This window comes from Orbicella franksi, chromosome 3 (genome assembly GCF_964199315.1).
Source record: "Orbicella franksi chromosome 3, jaOrbFran1.1, whole genome shotgun sequence".
Lineage (NCBI taxonomy): Eukaryota > Metazoa > Cnidaria > Anthozoa > Scleractinia > Merulinidae > Orbicella > Orbicella franksi.
This window is the reverse complement of record NC_138147.1, coordinates 4,747,791-4,771,711: the sequence shown is the minus strand read 5'-3', so window position 1 is coordinate 4,771,711 and position 23,921 is coordinate 4,747,791. Positions and strand designations below refer to the sequence as shown.

Below are 23,921 nucleotides of genomic sequence, written 5' to 3'. Positions count from 1 at the left end.
TAGTAGTAGAAGTCTTTATTAAGAAATCAGTCACAACATACCTGTGGCTTTACAATCAATAACAAACTAAGCTAAACTAGAAAAAACCTATCAGATGTTGTTGCAGCATCTCAGCACAAAAGATAACGAAAGAAATCTTTGTCAACTGAGATTTGTTGACAATTGAAAACACTGACTCGGACTTGAAAGTGCACGAGCTGCACTATGCAAATGAGCTAATTGTACGCGTCAGACTTTCCTTTCAGAACCTTTTACAAACTCACCAAACAAGCAGAAACAATAAGAAACCATCAAAACAGGTTTTGCTTATGATTAACCATTGTCTGAGAAACTCACAAATTAACTCGACACCAGAGTATAGAGTTTTCTTGCTATATTCTTAAGTCAGATCTAGAACAAACGCAAAAACATACGGGTAAGCTTACAACAAGCGCGAGCAGATCTTATTATTCATTCCCAGCGCGAGATTGAAGTCTTGTTTTCGACCCTAAAAACCCACCTTTTCCGTTAGCTCAGAGCATAAAACTACATCAAGAGAAAATGGCTACATATAAGCGCCCTGGTTCGTATTCCCTGCCTTATTCCCTGCCATCGCGGTGAAAAATACGCAAGAGAATCTCGCAACCCTCACCATTTGATCACGCAACGTGACAGCATCCACGCGAGAGCCCCCGACATGTGCGTGGATCCGCGCGGAAATATGACGTCAGGATGGCGCGATTTGTTCTAAAAATAGAAAAATTGTCCCATATCATAGGTGCGCGCAGATCCCAAGACTTACGGTCTCCGTCCCCGATTATGGCTCCTGATCATACTTAAGAGCAGCTTCGCCTAAATATCAACTAGACTTGGAAATAGCGAAAAAATCGAATTTCTTCAAACTCGTCCAGAATGAAGCCCTACGGGAACTAGTTACAAAAATATCGTTTTAAGTTCGATAAATCAAAAATTATTTTTTTCCGCAATTTTTTCGTTTCGATGCCCCAAATCGGCCAAAATCCATCGAAAATGAGCGGCATATTCAGAGGCTCGTAAACTCAAAAGCAAAAATCTTCATTACAAACTGATTGCACGTCGTATTCGTACTTCCTTTCTTGTCTATTTAGAGCTAAATAGATCGTGATTTGATTAGAACTTAAATATTTGACGAATTTTTTAAGTTAACGACCCAAGACAGCTTTACAAGAGGTCTACATTTAGCCTATTTTCAAATGCTAAAAAGGCGTTCTGGTACACGGCTTTTCCCGAAATGACTAGTTTGGTCTGAAAGAGCATTGTTTCTTCTTCAAATTACTGAAATAAAATTTTTGGGTAAATAAAATCGTGAGCGCTGAGATAGCGAACCAAATGCAGCACTTCGTCCTGAAAACGTGACCTTTGACCCAAGCGTAACGAAACCAATTACTGCAAGAAAACCCGAAAGAAAAGCAAACGTTCCGTTATTTTGAAACAATTTCTAGTGATATCTCTCCGAAACCATGATTGCAAGAAACTATTTCCAGATATGAAATCTTGCAGGGTCAAAGACGGAGCTAAAGGGCGCATTTGACACAATAACTTTGTTTGCCGAGAATTGAATTGCAGTCAATTCCAGTGAAATTTGCAAACTTGACGTATGTTAGCCGATACTTACCTGAATATTTATATTAATAGAAGAGTCGTCTTCTTGGATTAACCTTCAAAAGAGGCTGGACCCAGATTTGGAAACCTCTAAAAGAAGAAATGTTTAATATTCCGTGACCTACCCGATGCTATAGATTCCATGCACATGCCAACCGCATGTTTGTCGTAAAACCCACTGAACTCCACTGACAGTTTCCATGGGCAACCCCAAAATAAACAATCCCCAAAAATGTAAAGTGAAATTGGCTGTCTTCATGAACAGTTAGAAGCTAGAGTCAAGTTCTAATGCCTTTAAAAAGTGCTTGATTTTATTTGTTTGCGTCGACTTTGTTCACTACTCTCACGTTCGAAAGCCGCGAATCGGTCACGCCAAAACAGTGGAGACCGTGCAGACTGCAGACACTTGTTTGGGCTTTTCATTGTGACTCCTTCTTTTGGGTCTAGTTACAAAATAGTGTTAAATATATCTGAAAGTTTGTCATTTATCCACAGGCTGCACAAGCGCAGTATTTGACTTTTGATTTTGGCGTGACCGATACTACGCAGTATTCGAACGTGACAGTAACGACTGAGTGAACAAAGTAGAATCAAGCTTTTTTAAAAGGTAATGGAACTTGACTCTAGCTTCTAACTGTTCATGAAGACAGCCAATTTCACTTTACATTTTTGGGGATTGTTTATTTTGGGGTTGCCCATGGAAACTGTCAGTGGAGTTCAGTGGGTTTTACGACAAACATGCGGTTGGCATGTGCATGGAATCTATAGCATCGGGTAGGTCACGGAATATTAAACATTTCTTCTTTTAGAGGTTTCCAAATCTGGGTCCAGCCTCTTTTGAAGGTTAATCCAAGAAGACGACTCTTCTATTAATATAAATATTCAGGTAAGTATCGGCTAACATACGTCAAGTTTGCAAATTTCACTGGAATTGACTGCAATTCAATTCTCGGCAAACAAAGTTATTGTGTCAAAATGCGCCCTTTAGCTCCGTCTTTGACCCTGCAAGATTTCATATCTGGAAATAGTTTCTTGCAATCATGGTTTCGGAGAGATATCACTAGAAATTGTTTCAAAATAACGGAACGTTTGCTTTTCTTTCGGGTTTTCTTGCAGTAATTGGTTTCGTTACGTTTGGGTCAAAGGTCACGTTTTCAGGACGAAGTGCTGCATTTGGTTCGCTATCTCAGCGCTCACGATTTTATTTACCCAAAAATTTTATTTCAGTAATTTGAAGAAGAAACAATGCTCTTTCAGACCAAACTAGTCATTTCGGGAAAAGCCGTGTACCAGAACGCCTTTTTAGTATTTGAAAATAGGCTAAATGTAGACCTCTTGTAAAGCTGTCTTGGGTCGTTAACTTAAAAAATTCGTCAAATATTTAAGTTCTAATCAAATCACGATCTATTTAGCTCTAAATAGACAAGAAAGGAAGTACAAATACGACGTGCAATCAGTTTGTAATGAAGATTTTTGCTTTTGAGTTTACGAGCCTCTGAATATGCCGCTCATTTTCGATGGATTTTGGCCGATTTGGGGCATCGAAACGAAAAAATTGCGGAAAAAAATAATTTTTGATTTATCGAACTTAAAACGATATTTTTGTAACTAGTGCCCGTAGGGCTTCATTCTGGGCGAGTTTGAAGAAATTCGATTTTTTTGCTATTTCCAAGTCTAGTTGATATTTAGGCGAAGCTGCTCTTAACAATTTCCACTTATATTCGAGATAAACATACCTTTATCTGTAGTTCTCATCTGCGATGCTGGAAAATAACGTTATGAAATATGACTTACAGTTAAACAGTCGTTAAGAGATGAAATCGGAATGATGCTAAACTTACCATCTGTAGTAGTCATTCCCGGTGCTAGAAAAAAAAAACACGAAAGATGAATTAGATTGGAAAAAAGGTTAAACCGATTCTTAATAATATCGATGTCAAACGTACCATCTGCAGTAGTTATCTCTGGTGCTGAAAATGGAAAATACGAAGGGTAAGATAGATTGAAAACAAAAGTGTAAGACTAAGTAAAATCGACGCCAAACTTAGCGTCTGAGGTTTTTATCTCTGGTGTTATAAAACGAAAAATATAAGAGATAAGATAGATTGAAGACAAAAGAAAACAAAACAATTTTAAGTAATATCAGTGGCAAACGTACCATCTGTGGTGGTTATCTCTGATGCTGAAAATAACAAAGCAGGAGAGAGAAATTAGACTGATTATAGAAGTTAAAGCAATTGAAACTCTAGGGAATATCTATGGGAAAGGGTTATTTCTTGTAAAAAGTCTACTGTCTGTAGTACGTATCTTTGCGCTGCAAATAAACAAGCCCTTTTAATAAAAGAAAAACAACTTCAAGATAATAGCAATAAAATACAGTACAGAAGAAAGCAATTCTAAGTGATGTCGATGCTAACTTACCATCTGTAGTAGGCATCTCTGGTGCTAAAAGCGAAAAAACACGAAACATGAATTAGATAAAAAAAAAATGAACAGTAGTAACAGTAATTCTGATGCCAAACTTACCATCTGTAGTAGTCATGTCAGGTGCTGGAAATAAAAAAAAAAAACGAAAGATGAATTAGATTGGAAAAAAAGGTTAAACCGATTCTTAATAATAGTCCGGTCTCTTAGGTCGGAAAATTACGAAAATCGTGACAAGACGCGTAAAAGGACCAAATTTGGCACAAATATAGTTTACGGTATAACTAATCATTTTAGAGGGGGTACCACAAAAAAATACCCCAGGGGAGATGGGGAGGGGATTTTTTTGTAAACGAGTCTCAGTTGTGGTGTGTCAAAAGCCGCGTGCCATTATGAGCTATGAAATAATTCATTTTGTTGATTACAGTGTGGTTTAAGTGTTGATATTGGTAAAATAAAGACAAAAAATGAAAATTTAATAAAGCTGTGCTCAAATGTAAAAATTTAATGCCTTTTTGTAGTAAAAAAAGACGAAAAAAGACGTCATATATGCGTAGTCATTACAAAGCTTAATTCGATATGAATTTCACCTCATTTATGACATTAATGTTTTAGCGAGAAGACATTCACTAAATTCCTTTCATTTAAATTATTTGTAACTTAATGAAAAATATGTACGGCTCTTCTTTGAACAATAAATTGTAATAAAAAGCCAGCGGTGTTTCCATACAACATGCACTTTACCTCCCGGTGACCGGGTTGACAGCGGAGTGGTTGAGAGTGAAGTTTCTCCTTGTTTTACACGGAATTCCACTATATGTAAACTGTAAGTATACATATCTTATTAGATGTTTTGGTGTGCAGTATCGCTGTATATTTTTACGAGTTGTGCCGTATTTTGACGAGCCCGTAGGACGAGTCAATATACAAACAACGAGTAAAAATATACAGCGATACTACACACCAAAACATCTAATACGAGATTTATTATCCAACTGCTGTAGTAAATAAGTTTATCAATGAAAGAGGGAGAGTGTGACAGTTTTGCGTGCGCGGGCCGACCTGTGCGGCAATCAGGTTTTCTACTGTACAAATATGGCAAACAGGTTTTCTACTGTACAATATCACTGTTTATTATATGGCTGTGTCTCACAAAGACTGGGAACTACCGAATTCACGAATTTGATTGGCTGAAATCGATATTGACAGCGGTCTAGATTTTCCCATCTAGACCGGCATCTAGCTAGACCGGTTTCATTTTGCGTTGAAAAAGTAGCAAACTAAAATACAAAAATGTACACCATTTCTTTTATTTTCTTCTCACGGAAGTGCCAAAAAGCTTGATGACAAAAAAAAAGTAAAGAGGACGAGCAAATTTCGGCAGGTTTAAGTTAAGCTCATCGCCGTTCGCAAGCAAACTGTCAGCAAACCAGTTACATTAAACGAATTAAAGTTTTCCTCTTTGCCATATAATAAACATCTTATTAACCGAGCTAAGTCGGTCTGTATGGGAGAATCTTGACCTCGGCCGTGTGTACAGACCTCACTGTGTTCGGTCTGTACTCACGACCTCGGTCAAGATTCTCCCATACAGACCTGCAACTCGGTTAATAAGAGCTAAATATTTGCACCGTTATTTGGACGGTATTCGCTGCAGTTGGATAATAACACCTGATATTGTATACTTCATCCTTCAATGACGTAAAATTCATTTCGCTATGATGTGAAAGAAGCTCAATTTGTTTTTTAGAAACGTAGAGTTCGGTGATTTTTATTTTTATCCTTATATGTGAGCCGGTGTTCAATAAACGTTACTCTGAATAAAAGTCATAACTTGGGATAAATGAAAAACTGTGAGAAGTCACCAGATGTTATAAAAAATGGTTCAAGAACCAAATATTTTAAGGTAATTACCCTGAAATAAAACTGTCAATAGATTTTTGTCCAAACTTTGTCCACAAAATATTTATCATATGAGAACTTTAATTATAAAATAAAAAGGGGGGGGGCATGCTCGTTAAGGAGCAGTGAGGCATTGAAAATGTCCCATTTTAGCATTATTCAATGCTTTTGGCGAGAACGCATTCCAAGTTATTGTAAACTCTGAGAGCCCAGATTCATGAAAACACGCCTCAAACTACAGTCAATACTTGTGTCGGACTCACATAAACTTTTTAAGTTTGATTTTGACAGACAGCTGAATCCCTGTTAAAATATTGCAACCAAATTGCTTGCCACGGCTATCAAACTGCAAATAGAAAAGACTACAGTGCAGCTGCTATTTTCCTTATTTCTTCAATTTCCAGCAACGGAAATCAGATCAGTCTCCTCACGCAAAGCTAATGGTTAGTTGATTAAAACGACTGGAAAAAAATTGGGGTGCCCGTCGTGCTCGTTAGTGAGCTATAGCCATTTTTCAACTGACAGAACTCAATATCAAGGCAAAATCCGCCATGTTTTCAATGTGCGCGTGCACGAGCGCGCGCTAGTGATACCATAAATTATGCGCAGTAAGGATGCCCAATGTAAATGTGGGGAATCACCTTAAGTAGGTTATGATTTGATTTAAACGAAAAGTTATGGAGTGGCAAAATTTCATTTGGAAGATGGATGGTGGCCGGATCAGAAACCGCTCGAGTGTTGCAAGAGTTCGAAAGTCAGTTAAAAGGTGAAACAAATGTTGATGAAAAGAACAAACACCACGAACAAGGACTTTCTACACAGAAAACCTTTCAAAGTCGTGTCCAGAATCTTTTAAGTACAATTTCAGAAATGGGAAACTCTTTTAAGGATGATTGCCCTGAATTTCTTGCCCTTGACACGCACAATTGCGCAGATGCTTCTGTCGTGGATACTGTGCATAAAGTCCAGGAAATTGGATTACGCCAGTACAAGAAATTCGTAAAAGACGTCATCGATGAAAGGACTGTGTCGATTCACGATACGATTTCAAAGAATGCCTTGCCATTGTTCAAGCGCCAGCAGCCAAAGCAAATCTCCAAAGCGTCCTTAAAGTTGACAGCGGTAAAAAGTGACCGTTACCTCTACAGTCGTTTATATATTGCCAGCCAACACCGCGACAGAGATCTTGAAGAGTTCTTCAAGCGTGAAAATCAGCCGTATCCACCTTCTTTGTCAGAGTTTGGCAATCTCCGATTCGGGAAAAAGTCTGATTTGATTGCGTGCGTCAACAAAGAAAAACCACCACCTCCACCACCAGCATCTTACGATGTCAAAGTTTTTGATGGAGCAGGTATTGTACATGCGCTTCCAGTTTCATCCGTCGCAACGTTTTCTAAATATGCAGATTCAAAGCTCTTACCTTCCCTGGAAAACCACTCGAAGAGTACCAAACGAGTTCACATTGTTTGGGATGAATACCGAGTGGAGAGTCTGAAAGAGGCTGCCCGTGAGACGAGAGGGAAAGGCCTGAGACCAAAGGTGGCTGCGCATGTCAAGTTACCTCAGAACTGGCAGGCGTTTCTCCAAGATTCCTATAACAAGAAAGAACTGTTTGACTTGTTAACCAAGCAAGTTGAAACAGCTTCCTTTCCAGCTGACAAAGTTGTCTACATAACTTCGGGTAAGATGCTAACCAATTTTTGAGTAGGTCTTTTATATAGACACCGTTCAAACTTTTTATGTCAATCAAGTCTTGAAGAACGCTAACACTGACTGTATCATCTTAAATTTTAGGTGAAAACGTCATCTCAAGTTGCCCCAGGAACCAAATGTGTAGCTGTAACCGTGAAGAAGTAGACACGCGGATTCCCGTTCACATTAAAAATGCTTTAAATAGGGGGGGGGGGGGGGGGAGAAGTGTCTTAGTTCGCACAGTTGTTATTGTTATTCTAATTGCGCAGTTCCACACGTTGTCTTCAACTCGGCCTGGATTGAGCTTTTGGGTCGCTTGGGATGGGAAAGAATTTCCAGGGGCTTTCCGTTAACACCATTTGTGAGTATTTGGGCGAGCAGAAATGCCGTGCGCCTCCATTTTTTCACGCGTTCATTGGTTCTGACACTACGTCAGCATTCCTGGGGAAAGCAAAGAAATTTGCGTGGGAGGCCTAGAAAGCGTACCCTGAAGCCACAGAAGCTTTCCTTTTCGTGAATGATAGCCCCTTTCTTCCACTTGAGATCAACACTCCTGTGTTTGATGTCCTGTAGCGCTTTGTGGTGATTCTTTTTGACAGGACCAGCCTTGCTACTGATGTGAACACTGCTCGACGAGAACTCTTCACGAAAAAGAATCGGGCGCTAGAAAACATTCCCCCAACAGAGGTAAGAACCTATCATACACAAATTTCAGTTGTTTTTCGTTTTTGCTAAATTTGAATATGATAGGTTAACACCTGTTAGGACAACGCGAAAAGAATTAACCGGTTTAGCGAAAAGACGAGAAACATTTCAACTAACCCAACCTTTTCTGGTATTGAATCCACTTATCAACTTCTTTTAGCTAACCAAAGCCTACCATAAAGCTATGCTGGACTTGAACCTCTAGTTCTTCTACTTGGGCTATATCAGAGCTTAATTTATATAGTACATACAAATAAGCGGTGCGTGTTTGTTTATACTTGTGTTAAGTCCATTTATATACAATTCCCGTTGTTAGGATGCCCTGTTGAATCATTCTAACAGAGCTCTTTACCAAGCATGCATCTGGACGTCCCTTAATGAGCAACCCATCCCCGTCTGATTTTGGATGGAAAATGGAGAACGATAGATGGAGACCCCGCTGGACTGTTCTTCCAGAAGCCTGTAAAGCGTGCAGTGAACTGCTAAAGTGAGGATGCAAGAAAGGCTGAAAAGTAGTCGTTGCAAATGTGTCAAGGCCAACCTACCATACACTGAGCTCTGTAGTTGCTCTGGAGGCTGCCAGAACATAAATCCTTAGAAATGGAGCAACAAATAACGACAATTTACGATATCTAGCGCAAGATGTTAAAAATTAAATGTATAAAACACTCCTTGATGTAAGCGTGCTCAAAGCATTATAAGAATGTCACGTGATTAAGGCAAATGACTTGTTTTGGACACAAACACAATACTGAGTCTGAGTAATGTAGTTTAGTCATTTTACAACGGCATTCGTTAAAACTGGTACGTAATAAACACATTAAATGCTACAGCCTCGCTTTTATGCCACCGTTTGAGTATTGCGTAATTTCTATGGGCGTCATGCTCCCCCCCCCCCGAAAGCCATATTACGTAGCACCCCTTCTAAATTCGTTTTTTATGTCAAAAGGAACATCTGTGCCTAATTTGCCCGATTTGTCACGATTTTCGACCTAACAGACCGGACTATAATATCGATGTCAAACGTACTATCTGTAGTAGTTATCTCTGGTGCTGAAAACGGAAAATTACAAAGGATCAGATAGATTGAAAACAAAAGTGTAAGACTAAGTAAAATCAATGCCAAACTTACCGTCTGTGGTGGTTATCTCTGGTGCTAAAAAACGAAACAAATATAAGAGATAAGATAGATTGAAGACAAAAGAACACAAAACAATTTTAAGTAACATTAGTGGCAAACTTACCATCTGTAGTGGTTATCTCTGGTGCTGAAAATAAAAAGGCAGGAAAGAAAAATTAGACTGATTATAGAAGCTTAAAGCAGTTGAAGCTGTAAGGAGTGTCTATGCGAAAGGTTTATCTTTTGTAAAAGGTCTGCTATCTGTAGTAGGTATCTCTGGCGCTGAAAATAAACAAGTCCTTTTAATAAATGATAGCGAAAATACCCGTGCTTGATATATAAAATTATAACCTGGCTCCGACGCTTTCTGCTCAGAATTGCAACGTTTGTAAGTTTTTTTTCTCCGGTAAATTCCACAAAAGACTTTATACAAAAAAAAAAACCATTAACAAATAAAAACGTTTGGCGGAAAGCCTCGGTGCCAGTTACCCAAGCTTTAACTGAATAAGATATAGATATAAAGTGAAACATTAATGATAATTATAAATAAGAGAATGTTAATCAATTTAGTCACAAATGATAATGCTTAACAATTTCCAGTTATATGTTAAATAAACATACCTTTATCTGTAGTTGTCATCTCCGACGCTGGAAAATAACGTTTTGAAAACAGTTGTTAAGAGATGAAATCAGAATGAAATACAATCATACGTTACAACAAGAAATAATATAATATAAATCTATATTAAAAGCCTTACTACCTGTAGTACTTGTCTCTGGTTCTAGCAACGGAAAGAAAAAACAGGATACAATAAAACTGATACTGTTATTAAATTTGATTGAAATACAAAATTCTCGGAAAAGTTAAATGATACTTTTCAAACACTTACGATCTGTGGTTGTTTTAACGCCTGTGACTCGTGCTGCAACTGAGGATGCAAGAAAAACAACTTCAAGATAATAGCAATAACACACAGTACAGAAGAAAGCAATTCTAAGAGATGTCGATGCTAACTTACCATCTGTAGTAGGTATCTCTAGTGCTAAAAGCGAAAAAACACGAAACATGAATTAGATAAAAAAAAAAAAATGAACAGTAGTAATAGTAATAGTGATGCCAAACTTACCATCTGTAGTAGTCATGTCCGGTGCTGGAAATAATAATAAAAAAAGAAACATGAATTAGATTGGAAAAGAAGGTTGAACCAATTTTTAATAATATCGATGTCAGACGTACCATCTGCAGTAGTTATCTCTGGTGCTTAAATTGGAAAATACGAAGGATAAGATAGATTGAAAACAAAAGCGTGACACTAAGTAAAATCGATGCCAAACTTACCGTCTGTGATGGTTATCTCTGGTGCTAAAAAACGAAAAGTATAAAGGATAAGATAGCTTGAAGACAAAAGAAAACAAAACAATTTTAAGTAATATTAGTGGCAAACCTACCGTCTGTAGTGGTTATCTCTGATGCTGAAAATAACAAAGCAGGAAAGAAAAATTAGACTGTTTATAGAAGCTTATAGCAATTGAAACTCTAAGAAATATCTAGGCGAAAGGTTTATTTCTTGTAAAAGGTCTACTATCTGTAGTACGTATCTCTGGCGCTGCAAATAAACAAGCCCTTTTAAAAAATGATAGCAAAACTGCCCGTGTCTAATATATGAAATTATAACCTGGCTCCGAGGCTTTCTGCCCAAAATTGCAAAGTTTGTAAGTTTCTTTTCTCCGGTAATTTCCACAAGAGACGTAATACAAAGAAACTATTATCAAATATAAAAGTTTGGGGGAAAGCCTCGGTGCCATTTTTGAATTTTGATATATCGAGCTTGAACTATAAATTTAAAATGCTTTCAACAAATTATAACCTGGCTCCGAGGCTTTCTGCCCAAAATTGCAAAGTTTGTAAGTTTCCTTTCTCCGGTAATTTCCACAAGAGACTTAATACAAAGAAACCATAACCAAATATAAAAGTTTGGGGGAAAGCCTCAGTGCCATTTTTGAATTTTGATATATCGAGCTTGAACTATAAATTTAAAACGTTTTCAACAATTACTCACTCTAAATGAATGGGATATAGATATAAAGTTAAAAATTGATGCTAATTATAAATAACAAAATGTTAATCAATTTAGTCAGAAATGGTCATACTTAACAATTTCCAGTTATATTCGAGATAAACATACCTTTGTGTGTAGTTGTCATCTCCGATGCTGGAAAATAATGTTATGAAATATGACTTGAAGTTAAACAGTTGTTAAGAGGTGAAATCAGAATGAAATACAATAATACCTTACAACAAAAATGGTATAATATTAATGCATATTAAAAGCTTATTACCTGTGGTACTTGTCTCTGCTTCTAGCAACGGATAGAAAAAAAGGATAAAGTAAAAGTGATACTATTATTAAATTTGCAATAAATACAAAATTCTCGAGAAATTTAAGTGATACTTATGAAACACTCACGATCTGTGGTTGTTTTAACGCTTTTAACTTGTGCTGCAACTGAAGATGCAAGAAAAACGACTTTAAGATAATAGCAATAACAACAGAGTACAGAAGAAAGCAATTCTAAGTGATGTCGACGCTAACTTACTATCTGTAGAAGGCATCTCTGGTGCTAGAAACGAAAAAACACATAACATGAAATAGATAAAAAAAAAAAATGAAGAGTAGTAATAGTAATATTGATGCCAAACTTACCATCTGTAATAGTCATGCCCGGTGCTAGAAAAAAAAAAACACGAAAGATGAATTAATTGGAAAAAAGGTTAAACCGATCCTTAATAATATCGATGTCAAACGTACCATCTGCAGTAGTTATCTCTGGTGCTAAAAATGGAAAATTACGAAGGATAAGATAGATTGAAAAGAAAAGTGTAAGACTGGGTAAAATCGATGCCAAACTTACCGTTTGTGGTGGTTATCTTAGGTGCTAATAACAAAAATTATAAAGGATAAGATAGATTGAAAACAAAAGAAAACAAATCAATTTTACGTAATATCGGTGGGAAACCTACCATCTGTAGTGGTTATCCCCGGTGCTGAAAATGAAAAAATAGGAAAGAAAACTTAGAATGATTATAGAAGGTTAAAGCAATTGAAACTCTAAGTAATATCTATGCGAAACGTTCAGTCTGTAACAGTTACCTTTGTTCCGAAAGACGAAAAACACGAAGGATAGATAAAATTAATGACAACAAAAAGCTAAATCTAATTCTAAGTAACATCTTTGCAAAAGTTACTATCTGTGGTAGTTATCTCTGGTGCTGTAAATGAAAACAAATTCGGATGATAAGTTAAATTTAAAACAAATTAAAACCGATTCTAAGTAATATTGTTGCCAAACACACCACCTGTAGTAGTTCTCTCGGGTGCTGAAAACATAAAGGCGAGAAAGAGAAATTAGATTGAAACACAAAAGTTGAGTCCAATTCTAAGTAACATTTATCCCAAACTTACCATCTGTAGTAGGTATCCCTGATGCTGAAAGCGGAAAAACAGGAAACATGAATTAGATTAATAAACAATAGAACAAAACCAATTCTTTTTAATATCGATGTCAAACTTACCATGTGTAGTAGTCATGCCCGATCCTAGAAATAAAAAAAAGAACGAAATATAATTAAAATTAGATCGAAAAGGAAAAAAAAATTAAACCGATTCTTTATAACATCGACGCCGAAACTTACCATCTGTAGCAGTTACCTCTGGTGCTGAAATTAGAAAGGCAAGAAATGTAAATAACATTGAACAGGAAACGTTTAAACCAAATCTAAGCCGTAGTGTCTATGCAAACTGTACTTACCATCTGAGGTAGTTATCTCTGGTGCTGAAAAACCAAAAATACGAAAGATAAGATAGTTTGAAAAATAAAGAAAACAAAACAGTTCTAAGTTATATCGATGTAAAGCTTACCATCTGTAGCCGTTATCTCTGGTTCTAAAATTAAAAAAGGCAGGAAAGAAAGGTTACACTGATTAAGCTTAAACAAATTGAAATTCTAGGTAATATCTATGCCAAAATTGCACTGTGTGGCAGTTATCTTTGTTTCAGAAGGAAGAAAGGATAAATTCAATTAAAAAGAAAAATTAAGTCCAATAACATGTCCAGGTAACATGTATGCGAAACGTACTATGTGTGTTCGTTATCTCTGATACTGAAAATGAAAAAAGAAAAATCGAAAAATAACTTAAACTAAAACAAAACCAATCCTAAGCAACATTGTTGCAAAACTTACCATCTGTAGTAGTTATCTCTGGTGCTGAAACTGGATAGGCAAGAAATATAGATAAGATTGAACAAAAGAAGTGTATACCAATTCTAAGCCGTAGTATCTATGCCAAACTTTAATACGTCTTAAGTAGTCATCTCAGTTGAAAGTGGAAAAACAAGGTAAATAAAATTTCTCACAAACTTACCATCTGTCGAAACTGTCTCTGGTGCTGAAAATGGAAAAGTATCAAGGATAACTTAGATTTAAAAAAAAACATGTGAAACTAAGTAATATCGAAGCCAAACTTACCACTTGTAGTAGTACTAGTTATCTCTGATGCTAGAAATATAATGACAGGAAAGATAAGTTAGATGGAATCACAAATTTTGTTGCAATTCTAATAATTAGCATCTTGACAAACATACCATCTGTAGTAGTTATCTCAGGTGCTGGAAGTGGAGAAACAAGAAGATATATAGATTAGAATGTCTGATTGACATATATTTATTACTAAAAGCTGAAACCAAATCTAAGCCATTTATGCCAAACGTACCATCTGTAGGAGTTATCTCTGGTGCTGGTAAATGAAAAAACGCGAAAAATATGTCAGATTAAAACAAACGTCTAATCTAATTCAAAGTAACATCTACGCTAAGCTTACCATCTGTAGTAGTTATCTCTGGTGCTGAAAATGGAAAAGTAAGAGAAATAAGTTAAATAGAAAACAAAAGTGTGTAAATAAGTAATATCGGTATCAAAACTCACCATCTGATGTAGTCATCTTTGGTGCTGAAAATAAAAAAGGCAAGATACATAGTTTAACCCGATTGAAATTCTAAGTAACATCTATGCAAAATGTGCTATCTGTTGCAGTTATCTCTGGTCCGGGAAATGTAAAACGAGAAAGACTAAAACCAAAAGTCTAATCCAGTTCTGAGTAACATCTATGCGAAACTTACCATCTGTACTAGTTGTTTCTGATACTGGAAATGGAAAAAAATCGAAAGATAAGTTGAATTGAAAACAAGACCAGTCCTAAGCAATATCGATGCCTAACTGATCATCTTTATTAGTTATCTCTGTTGTTAGAAATAGAATGACAGGAAAAAAATTTAGATGGAAACAGAAGTTCAAAACCAACTTAAAGCAATATCGATGCCAAACTTACCTTCTGTAGTAGTCACCTCTGGTTCTGACGGTTCTGAAATTGGAAAATCACAAAGTTAATTAGATTGAAACCAAAATCCCAATCACATTCTAAGCAACATATAAAGCAAACTTGCCATCTGTGATAGTTATTTCTGGAACTTCAAATGAAAAAAAAAGAACTCGAAAACCCAATAACATTAAAACACAAAAAGCTTTAACGGATTTTTTAGACACTGATTTCAAACTTACCAGTTGTAGTAGTTATCTGTGGTGCTGGAAATAGAAAGGCACGTTTAAACAGGTGAAAAAATTGTGAGATATTAAGAAATATTAAACGTCAAGTAGCATTTAAGTGTGACGTACCTCTTGTGGTAGTTACCTCCGGTGCTGGAAATCAAAAGGCATGGAGGCATAAAGGAAATATAGCACAAGTAGCAATGAAAAAAGTAAAACTATAAAATCCATTAGCCCATGCTTTAAAACATTTGCAACCACTGAGTAGAGAGTTGAAACTAGTACGACATGCAGCGGAGTATATTTGACGAAGTGTTTAAAAATGTGGTGAGACACTGTCTCATTGATTGATATATCTTATCGACCGAAATTAAAACTAAGGAGAAAACGGTGAAATAAAATCGTAAAACCTATGCTAATTATGATCAGGTATCCAAACACAGCCACGATTTGAATTGCTTTGTTTAAACGTGATGAATTAAGAACGTATGAAACTTTATTTGCGTATCAAATCTTCTAGGACTTCGAGTCTTAATTAGTCAGTCACGTCCAATACACCCACTTTGACTCAATTCGTCAATCGACACACCGGAAGTTGAATTAATCTACTCAATTCGGGTGTATTGGACAATCCTCTAATTGGTGTTACTTAATGATAAAACCAATTAAATACAGTTTAGTGAAAGTTTAAAGTAGTGTGGTATTAATCGTAAAGTTACTGTGAGTAATGTAGTATTATAAAAATGAATTGTAAGTAATGTTTGTATTATAATACAAAAAGTTTAAATATTACAATACTTAAAATTAAAAAATTCTAAAATATATTCATGTTAGAATTTAAAATGCTAAGTTAAGCTAAACAAGAGTTTGTAAGAATCCTATCACATGTACAAAAATCACTACAACACAGATAAGAGTTTGTATGGTGACCTCCTTCAATCAAATTCGTCAGGTCTTGTTTCCTTAATCGACATTTGAAATTGAATGAGTTTGAGATAGATACTCTTTATTGAAATAGATTGATAATCTTTATTTAAACACGGTTAAAAATTCGTCAGCTAAAACTACTAATAACTAATAGTAAAAAAATAATTAAATAAAAAAGCTGCTTTCCACGAATGCAGTGCCTTATACATCTCTTTTGAGATGAATGAGCTTCAAAATGGTTATCCAAGTGCAAGTAATAGCTGTGAAACTTACCACTTGTAGAGGTTATTTCCGGTTCTGGAAAAAGAAAGAAACAAAACGTATAGAAGGGGTAATCGTGGTATGGGATATAGAAACCTCGATCTCAAGAATTTCAAATGAAGTCTAGCACACAAAACTTACGATCTGTAGTAAGTAAGTAAGTAAGTAAGTAACAACTTTATTTACAGAGGGTAACCCACGACAGTAAAAAACTGACGAACCAGTGGCCCTCTATCCTAAGTTAAAAATTAAAAACTATTTACACTTGTAAGATAATAAAAATTACAAAATAGAATACAGCTAAAAATTTAAAGATATGATAAAAATGAAAAACTTTAAAAATCTAAATCTAGGTATGCACAACTAAAAAACTAAGCTTTACTTGTGCTGCAATTGAATAAAGAACGAAAGATAACAAAAAAGTGATAACGAGACTGAATTAGATTTAATCAGAAAATTGCAATTATTGCTCATTACAATCTTATGAAATGCAAAACCTTAGACAATTTCAACTAAAACTAAAAACCTTTTGAAAGTTGTAAGAGAAAACACGAAATGTATCAGTAAATAGTGCCGCGGTACAACTGGATTGATATACAAAAACTAGAATAATCTTGAGAGGCCTTCTTGACTCGACTTACCATCTGTACTAGGTATCTCTGGACCTGCAAATGAAAAGGTATGAAAGATAAATAAAAGTTCATTGTAGTAATATTAAAATGAATTGCCAAAACTACATCATTAAAAAGTTATAACTAAGAAGCAAACTTACCATCTGTAGTAATTTCTAACACTGTAGATGAAAAAGTGTGAAATGCATGTGAAACAGCAATAGAATTACGATAAGACACAAAATAGTGAAGAAATTTTCGGTTACATTTTTGTTACTTACTCTCGGTAGTAGAAATTTCTGGTGCTGAAAGTGAAAAGAAATATGACAAATTATTCGTAATGAAGCTATTTCCAGTAATATCTTTGTTTCAGTTGTAAATGAAAAGGACTTTAAGATCAATCACATCTAACAGCGACCAGAAATTCCGGAACTTTAGAAACGAGGGCAAATGGAACGAAATATCCTTGAATCCGAAAATTGTTACGTGTCCGAATGACAACCATTCAACTGAACATTCCAGAAATACCGCGATTAAAATCAAATAGAACAGTGAGAAATTTTTGGTCAAAAAAAAATTTGGGTATAACTCGCTAGGTTTTCCTTATTTCCCTTCAATTGTAGAAAATGCTGTTACATTCCTCACTGGAAATTTCCTGAAATAGAAACCAGAATTTCTGGTTGATTGATAAGCGCTATAGGCATCTCTACTACTGCTTATAAAAAAGTAGCATCAGTTAAAATGATAGTTAATAACAATAATGACCATATCAATTTCAAAAAGTATTACTTCTGGCCTTATTACCTTCAGTAGTCATATCTGGTTCTGGAAATAAAAAAAATGGACAAACGATTAAAATATAAAGAGATAAATTATACACAATTGTCAATACAATATCAGAGCACATGCAGTTATCCCTATGCTATTTTCACGCGTTATTCGACAGAATAACTCAAGGGTGGAACGTACTCCCTAAAGAAACAGCGGAAGATAATGATTTTAATATTTTTAGAGGTAAACTGAGAAGGCTTTTTATTATAAGTTAAAATCGTTTGGCTTTGAAATGTGTTTTTAATTGTATCTTATGACATTTTTATCAAAGATTACAGATATTAATATTTTTAATTAGGGAACGTCCTCGATGGTCATAACCTCTGCGTTTCCTTTTAATGAATTTTGATTAATTGATTAATTGATTGAATGACTGACAGACTGGTTGAGTGATTGATTGATTGATTGATTGATTGATTGACCAATGCACTGTTCACATTGTTTCTATTGTCCACTGGCTGAGATGTTCGGATTCTCAAAAGTGGATCTCTTGTTATTTGGCCTTTCTCGTGAGTTTATCAAACGCAAAAAACGTTCTGGCGCGTTCACCGGGGATTTATAAAAGAGTCAAAACTGTTTCAGTTTGTTTTGTATCTCAATCTGTTGAATAAACATTTATTTGTAGAGGTATTCGTGTTTTCCTTGCATAAGCTGTATGTTTAATGTAGGTGTACGTGAGCTCTCGGAACAAATCATTTAAGGTAAAGATAATAATAATAATGTAACAAGACAGAAATCTTAAAGCTATGACGATTTAAGTGATTTATTTGTTAAACCTACCATCTGTAGAAGGTATCTCTGGTGCTGCTATTGAAAGAACAAAAACAAAACACAAAACATAAGGTTGAAATTGGATTATCAAGTTAAAAAATGAAACCATTTTCAACGAATAGCCGGTCAGACTTACCATCTGTAGTTGTAATTTCTGGACCTGGGAATGGAAATCCGAAGAAATATAACATTAGGATTGTGGCGATACAAACACAACCACTTAACTAAAATCCACGTTAAACTTACCACCTGTTGTAGCCTTCTCTGATGCTGCAAATGACAAGACACGAAAGATAGATTGAATTGAAACACAAGGGTTGTGATACGATAAGAATGAAAAAGAATCATTGAAACACGCGACTTCAATAAGGTAGTAGTTAAGTTTAACTTACACTCTGTGGTAATTGTCTCTTGTGCCGGAACTGAAATGGCAGAAGAGATCGTGTTAAGGATTAAAGTACACTGTCACAATTTTCGGGACTTTCCGGCTAAGTTTTCATTGAACCAAAATTTATCTTGGCTTTGTAAAATTTTGCAACGAAAGTTCGCGCTACCTTGCGAATTCGCTTGAGGTCTTGAAAATTCGGTCCAAGTTTTGGAAACTTCGTCCCAAATACGATTTCCTAACACTCTGTAGTGGTAATCTCTGGTGTCACAATTAAAATGGTACAATAGCTTAAGAGTAATCATTACTTTATTGTGATTGGTTGAGAGAAGGCCAATTTATCGTTAATTTTTAATTTGTACCGCAGTGCAAAAAAACGCGCACATGTTCGCAATTTTCTCAGCCATATAATAAATGAGTAATCTTCTGAAAGGTCGAGTAATTAAGGATTTACACTACTCGTGATATTCGAAAATTCCTTCAAATAAGCAAACAAGCATTAAAATTGACTTGAGAGAAACCTAACCATTTAAAAACGTATATTTTAGACTTTCTATCTGTACAAACTACCTCTGGAGCTAGGAAATAAGCGTATCAAGAAAGATAACTGATAGGATATAGTGAGGAGAGTTTTTATAAAATCAGAAAGAAAAACAAAGAAAATATTTTTCTCATATCAATAGTAGGACGTATTGTCTGTAGTCGTTATCTCTTGTTCTGGAAATGTAATGAAAATACATGAAATGGTGTAAAGATATAGCGATGTGTCACTAGATAAATTTGATTGAAAAACAGAAACTGCGAGTGATAATTTTGTCAAACTTACCGGCATTTGTAGTAGGTATTTCTGGTGCTGCAAATGAAACAGCAGAAAAGTTAACGTATAAGAATATAAAACCTACCATGACGAACTTCAACAACAACTATCACTATAGACTTACCATCTGTAGTAGTCATCTCTGGCGCTGAAAATGAAATACATGAAAGAGAAGGTAAAGACAACGGTAATGGAATTTTTTATGAAATACAAAAAATTGAACAATTGCTAGTAATACTTAGGCTTATCATCTGAGCTGAAACTAGACTGAAATGGTAGAGGAAAAAGCTAATATAAATGCAGGTTATATTGATGTCAAACGTACCATCTGAAGTAGTTATCTTTGGTGCTGGGAGAAACAAAATATGCAAATCAAAAGTAAGATCAATAAAGGCTAATTAGGATTGCAAAAAATTTAAATGCTGTTTATGTTAACCCTCAGTAGCACAACGAATTGTAGGAAGACCCTTTCTCCCCGTATTTTTCACAGTTCTGAAAAAGTGGTTCATTTCATCGATGCTGAAACTTTCAGTAGCTGTTAATTATCCCTTGAATTCCATCGTGTTACAACTGTTTCTCCGATTCAATTGACATTGGCATAGCAACCGCTCTTTTGACCTGTGGGCTCGGCCATGCCTCTTTGATACAGTTTTTCGGGCTTTTGTATTGTAAAACTGATACTGTTATTAAAATTGATTGAAATACAAAATTCTCGAAAAAAATTAAATAATAAATTTAAAACACTCACCATCTGTGGTAGTTTTAACGCCTGTAACTCGTGCTTCAACTGAAGATGCAAGAAAAACAACTTCAAGATAATAGCAATAAAACACAGTACACAAGAAAGCGATACTAAGTGATGTCGATGCTAACTTACCATATGTAGTAGGTATCTCTGGTGCTAAAAGCGAAAAAACACGAAACACGAATAAGGAAAAAAAAAAAAAATGAACAGTAGTAATAGTAATACTGATGCCAAACTTACCATCTGTAGTAGTCATGTCCGGTGCTGAAAATAAAAAAACAAACAAAAAGAAAGTTGAATAAGATTGAAAAAAAAAAGGTTAAACCGATTCTTAATAGTATCGATGTTAAACGTACCATCTGTAGTAGTTATCTCTGGTGCTGAAAATGGAAAATTACAAACGATAAGATACACAGAAAACAAAAGGGTAAGACTAAGTAAAATCGATGCCAAACTTACCGTCTGTGGTGGTTATCTCTTGTGCTAAAAAGCGAAAAATATGAGAGATAAGATAGATTGAACACAAAAGAAAACAAAACAGTTTTAAGTAATACCGATGGCAAACCTACCATCTGTAGTGGTTGTCTGTGCTGCTGAAAATAAAAAGGCAGAAAAGAAAAATTAGACTGATTATAGAAGCTTAGAGCAATTGAAACTCTAAGGAATATCTATCCGAAACGTATGTTTTTTCTAAAAGGTCTTCTCTCTGTAATAGGTATCTCTGGCGCTGAAAATAAACAAGGGATGTAATAAGTGATAGCGAAAATGCCCGTGTTTAATAAATCAAATTATAACCTGGCTCCAAGGCTTTCTGCCCAAATTACAAAGTTTGTAAGTTTCCTTTCTCCGTTAATTTCCACAAGAGACTTAATACAAACAAACCATTACCAAATATAAAAGTTTGGTGGAAAGCCTCGGTGCCATTTTTGAATTTTGATATATCGAGCGTGAACTATAAAAATGTTTTTAGCAATTAGTTTAAGTTTATGGCATCCATAAACTGATGTTAATGAGACCTGAGAGACAATATCTCAAAGTCAGGCACACACATTCTGCATTGTAACACTTTATTTCAGAGACATGTGACACTATGAACCTCGTGTCATGCTCATAAGTAAATCCCAGTAACATAGGTAACATGCCACCAATTCCTGATCTCAAAGTCCATCAGGAATTCCCAGTTGAAAACAATCACCCCTTTTGGATATCACAACAAACCTTTCATTTCCTAAGTAAAGCCACTGTTATCTACATCTGTAAAAGACAGTGTATCAATGGTTCCAGTCATGTCTCTCACATGTCCACCTCATGCCCCTCTCCTCTAGTCAAGCACACGCTCCTCGTTGTATTCAGTCTTCTCGTTTGTGCCGATCCTTCGCCACTGATTTTTCTTTTACCCTCCCACCCTCCCATGACTGGGACCCTTGCTCTACACATCTGAACCCCTGATACTACGCTTTAGGACCATCTTCAAGCGAATAAACAAAATCATTAAGATCTATAGAAATGTTCACCATGAATAAGGCTAATAATCTGTCTTCCCCCCCCCCAAAAAAAAAAAATAGGGGCAAGCTTTGACACAACAATTCAGAATGTCGTGTATAGTTACTGAACATTATTATTCCGCTGCTTTTAGAAAAACATTTATCCATATATACTTATGATATCATTTGCTTAGTATATAATAATAATAATAATAATAATAATAATAATAATAATTATACCATTAATGGCTATAGGCTAGGGTTATCTGTCTCCTAGCAAGCCTTAGACCTTATCATTCAGGGTGCAATGAACAGAGACTGTATTTTGGTGACTTTCTGTTGTTTGTTATTAAAGGACGGTGGCAGGGCAGTGCACCCATTAGCTGCACGTTACCCCACAGTAAGGCTCTAGCCCACTGGAGACAGGTCCGGAGAAATTACCTATTCCAAGGTGGTTACCCCCGGTACCACCTGATCTGTACTCCCCCCAGGAGGGGCTCCCTCTCCTGGTTCTCTCAGTCCTCCGGGACTGTGGGATATGGGCCTCACCCCTGGAGGCAGGTCTGGAACTTTTATTCCAGGGTGGCTACCCCCGGTACCACCCGATCTGGGCCCCTACTCCCCAGTCGTCCTTCCCTGCCACCCAAATTTTACCCACAGCCAGTGTGTTATTTCCTTAATGTAGTATCGTTAGTGGAAGCTCAGATCAAGCCTCGAAAGAGGATCATTAACTCAAGCTTTAAATGAATGGGATATAGATATAAAGTGAAAAAGTGATGCTAATTATAAATAACAAAACGTTAGTCAACTTTCTCGCAAATGATAATACTTAACAATTTCCAGAGATATTCGGGATAAACATACCTTTATCTCTAGTTGTCATTTCCGATGCTGGAAAATAATGTTATGAAATGTGACTTGAAATCAGTTGTTAAGAGATGAAATCAGAATGAAATACAGTGATACCTTACAACAAGAAATAACATAATATAAATGTATATTAAACGGCTTATTACCTGTAGTACTTGTCTCTGGTTCTAGCGAAGGAAAGAAAAAAGGGATATTGTAAAACTGATACTGTTATTAAATTTGATTGAAATACAAAATTCTCGAGAAAATTAAACGATACTTTTACAACACTTACGATCTGTGGTTGTTTTAACGCCTGTAACTCGTGCTTCAGCTGAAGATGCAAGAAATACAACTTCAAGATAATAGCAATAAAACACAGTACAGAAGAAAGCAATTCTAAGAGGTGTCGATGCTAACTTACCATCTGTAGTAGGTATCTCCGGTGCTAAAAGCGAAAAAACACGAAAAATGAATTAGATAAAAAAAAAATGAACAGTAGTAATAATAATACTGATGCCAAACTTACCATCTGTAGTAGTCATGTCTGGTGCTGGAAATAGAAAAAAAAAAGCGAAAGATGAATTAGATTAGAAAAAAGGTTAAAGCGATTCTTAATAATATCGATGTCAAACGTACCATCTGCAGTAGTTATCTGTGGTGCTGAAAATGGAAAATTACAAAGGATAAGATAGAGTAAAAACAAAAGTGTAAGACTAAGTAAAATCGATGCGAAACTTACCGTCTGTGGTGGTTATCTCTGGTGCTAAAAAACGAAAAATATAAGAGATAAGATAGATTGAAGACAAAAGAAAACAAAACAATTTTTAGTAATATCGATGGAAAACCTACCATCCGTAGTGGTTATCTCTGGTGCTGAAAATAAAAAATCAGGAAAGAAAAATGAGACTCAGTATAGAAGTTTAAAGCAATTGAAACTCTAAGTAATATCTTTGGAACACTTACTATCTGTGGTAGTTATATCTGGTGGTGAAAGCAGAAAAACAGGAAACATTGAAAAACAACAGAAGAATAGCAATTCTAAGTAATATAGATGCCAAAATTACCGTGTGTAGTAATCATGTCCGGTCCTAGAAATAAAAAAAAGAAAAAACGAACAATAATTTAAATTTGATTGGAATGGAAAAAAATTAAACCGAGTCTTTATAACATCGA

General features: G+C 35.5%; 1 protein-coding gene across 1 annotated transcript in view; it reads right to left on the bottom strand.

The window, feature by feature from the left end:
* LOC145480813 (uncharacterized) overlaps nt 1-23,921 on the bottom strand; it is an 87,755-nt gene that overhangs the window by 13,801 nt on the left and 50,033 nt on the right. Inside the window, exons 123-186 of the mRNA XM_081459137.1 lie at nt 23,813-23,836; nt 23,712-23,735; nt 23,598-23,621; nt 23,488-23,511; nt 23,385-23,408; nt 23,275-23,298; nt 23,170-23,193; nt 23,041-23,079; nt 22,913-22,933; nt 22,761-22,787; nt 20,982-21,005; nt 20,872-20,895; nt 20,769-20,792; nt 20,416-20,676; nt 19,993-20,016; nt 19,792-19,815; nt 19,677-19,703; nt 18,858-18,887; nt 18,712-18,735; nt 18,602-18,625; nt 18,475-18,501; nt 17,668-17,688; nt 17,145-17,168; nt 17,025-17,045; nt 16,894-16,917; nt 16,265-16,288; nt 15,194-15,217; nt 15,080-15,103; nt 14,850-14,882; nt 14,641-14,664; nt 14,447-14,470; nt 14,343-14,366; nt 14,235-14,258; nt 14,107-14,130; nt 13,991-14,020; nt 13,887-13,910; nt 13,706-13,735; nt 13,384-13,407; nt 13,274-13,297; nt 13,158-13,181; nt 13,038-13,061; nt 12,928-12,951; nt 12,819-12,842; nt 12,486-12,509; nt 12,377-12,400; nt 12,169-12,192; nt 12,062-12,085; nt 11,932-11,970; nt 11,804-11,824; nt 11,650-11,676; nt 10,913-10,936; nt 10,803-10,826; nt 10,591-10,614; nt 10,483-10,506; nt 10,354-10,392; nt 10,225-10,245; nt 10,085-10,111; nt 9,588-9,611; nt 9,476-9,499; nt 4,147-4,170; nt 4,042-4,065; nt 3,779-3,802; nt 3,462-3,590; nt 3,357-3,383 (exon numbers count right to left, since the gene is read on the bottom strand). Coding sequence (XP_081315263.1) covers nt 3,357-3,383; nt 3,462-3,590; nt 3,779-3,802; nt 4,042-4,065; nt 4,147-4,170; nt 9,476-9,499; nt 9,588-9,611; nt 10,085-10,111; nt 10,225-10,245; nt 10,354-10,392; nt 10,483-10,506; nt 10,591-10,614; nt 10,803-10,826; nt 10,913-10,936; nt 11,650-11,676; nt 11,804-11,824; nt 11,932-11,970; nt 12,062-12,085; nt 12,169-12,192; nt 12,377-12,400; nt 12,486-12,509; nt 12,819-12,842; nt 12,928-12,951; nt 13,038-13,061; nt 13,158-13,181; nt 13,274-13,297; nt 13,384-13,407; nt 13,706-13,735; nt 13,887-13,910; nt 13,991-14,020; nt 14,107-14,130; nt 14,235-14,258; nt 14,343-14,366; nt 14,447-14,470; nt 14,641-14,664; nt 14,850-14,882; nt 15,080-15,103; nt 15,194-15,217; nt 16,265-16,288; nt 16,894-16,917; nt 17,025-17,045; nt 17,145-17,168; nt 17,668-17,688; nt 18,475-18,501; nt 18,602-18,625; nt 18,712-18,735; nt 18,858-18,887; nt 19,677-19,703; nt 19,792-19,815; nt 19,993-20,016; nt 20,416-20,676; nt 20,769-20,792; nt 20,872-20,895; nt 20,982-21,005; nt 22,761-22,787; nt 22,913-22,933; nt 23,041-23,079; nt 23,170-23,193; nt 23,275-23,298; nt 23,385-23,408; nt 23,488-23,511; nt 23,598-23,621; nt 23,712-23,735; nt 23,813-23,836 — 1,953 coding nt within the window. The remainder of the gene's footprint in view (nt 1-3,356; nt 3,384-3,461; nt 3,591-3,778; nt 3,803-4,041; nt 4,066-4,146; nt 4,171-9,475; nt 9,500-9,587; nt 9,612-10,084; nt 10,112-10,224; nt 10,246-10,353; nt 10,393-10,482; nt 10,507-10,590; nt 10,615-10,802; nt 10,827-10,912; nt 10,937-11,649; nt 11,677-11,803; nt 11,825-11,931; nt 11,971-12,061; nt 12,086-12,168; nt 12,193-12,376; nt 12,401-12,485; nt 12,510-12,818; nt 12,843-12,927; nt 12,952-13,037; nt 13,062-13,157; nt 13,182-13,273; nt 13,298-13,383; nt 13,408-13,705; nt 13,736-13,886; nt 13,911-13,990; nt 14,021-14,106; nt 14,131-14,234; nt 14,259-14,342; nt 14,367-14,446; nt 14,471-14,640; nt 14,665-14,849; nt 14,883-15,079; nt 15,104-15,193; nt 15,218-16,264; nt 16,289-16,893; nt 16,918-17,024; nt 17,046-17,144; nt 17,169-17,667; nt 17,689-18,474; nt 18,502-18,601; nt 18,626-18,711; nt 18,736-18,857; nt 18,888-19,676; nt 19,704-19,791; nt 19,816-19,992; nt 20,017-20,415; nt 20,677-20,768; nt 20,793-20,871; nt 20,896-20,981; nt 21,006-22,760; nt 22,788-22,912; nt 22,934-23,040; nt 23,080-23,169; nt 23,194-23,274; nt 23,299-23,384; nt 23,409-23,487; nt 23,512-23,597; nt 23,622-23,711; nt 23,736-23,812; nt 23,837-23,921) is intronic.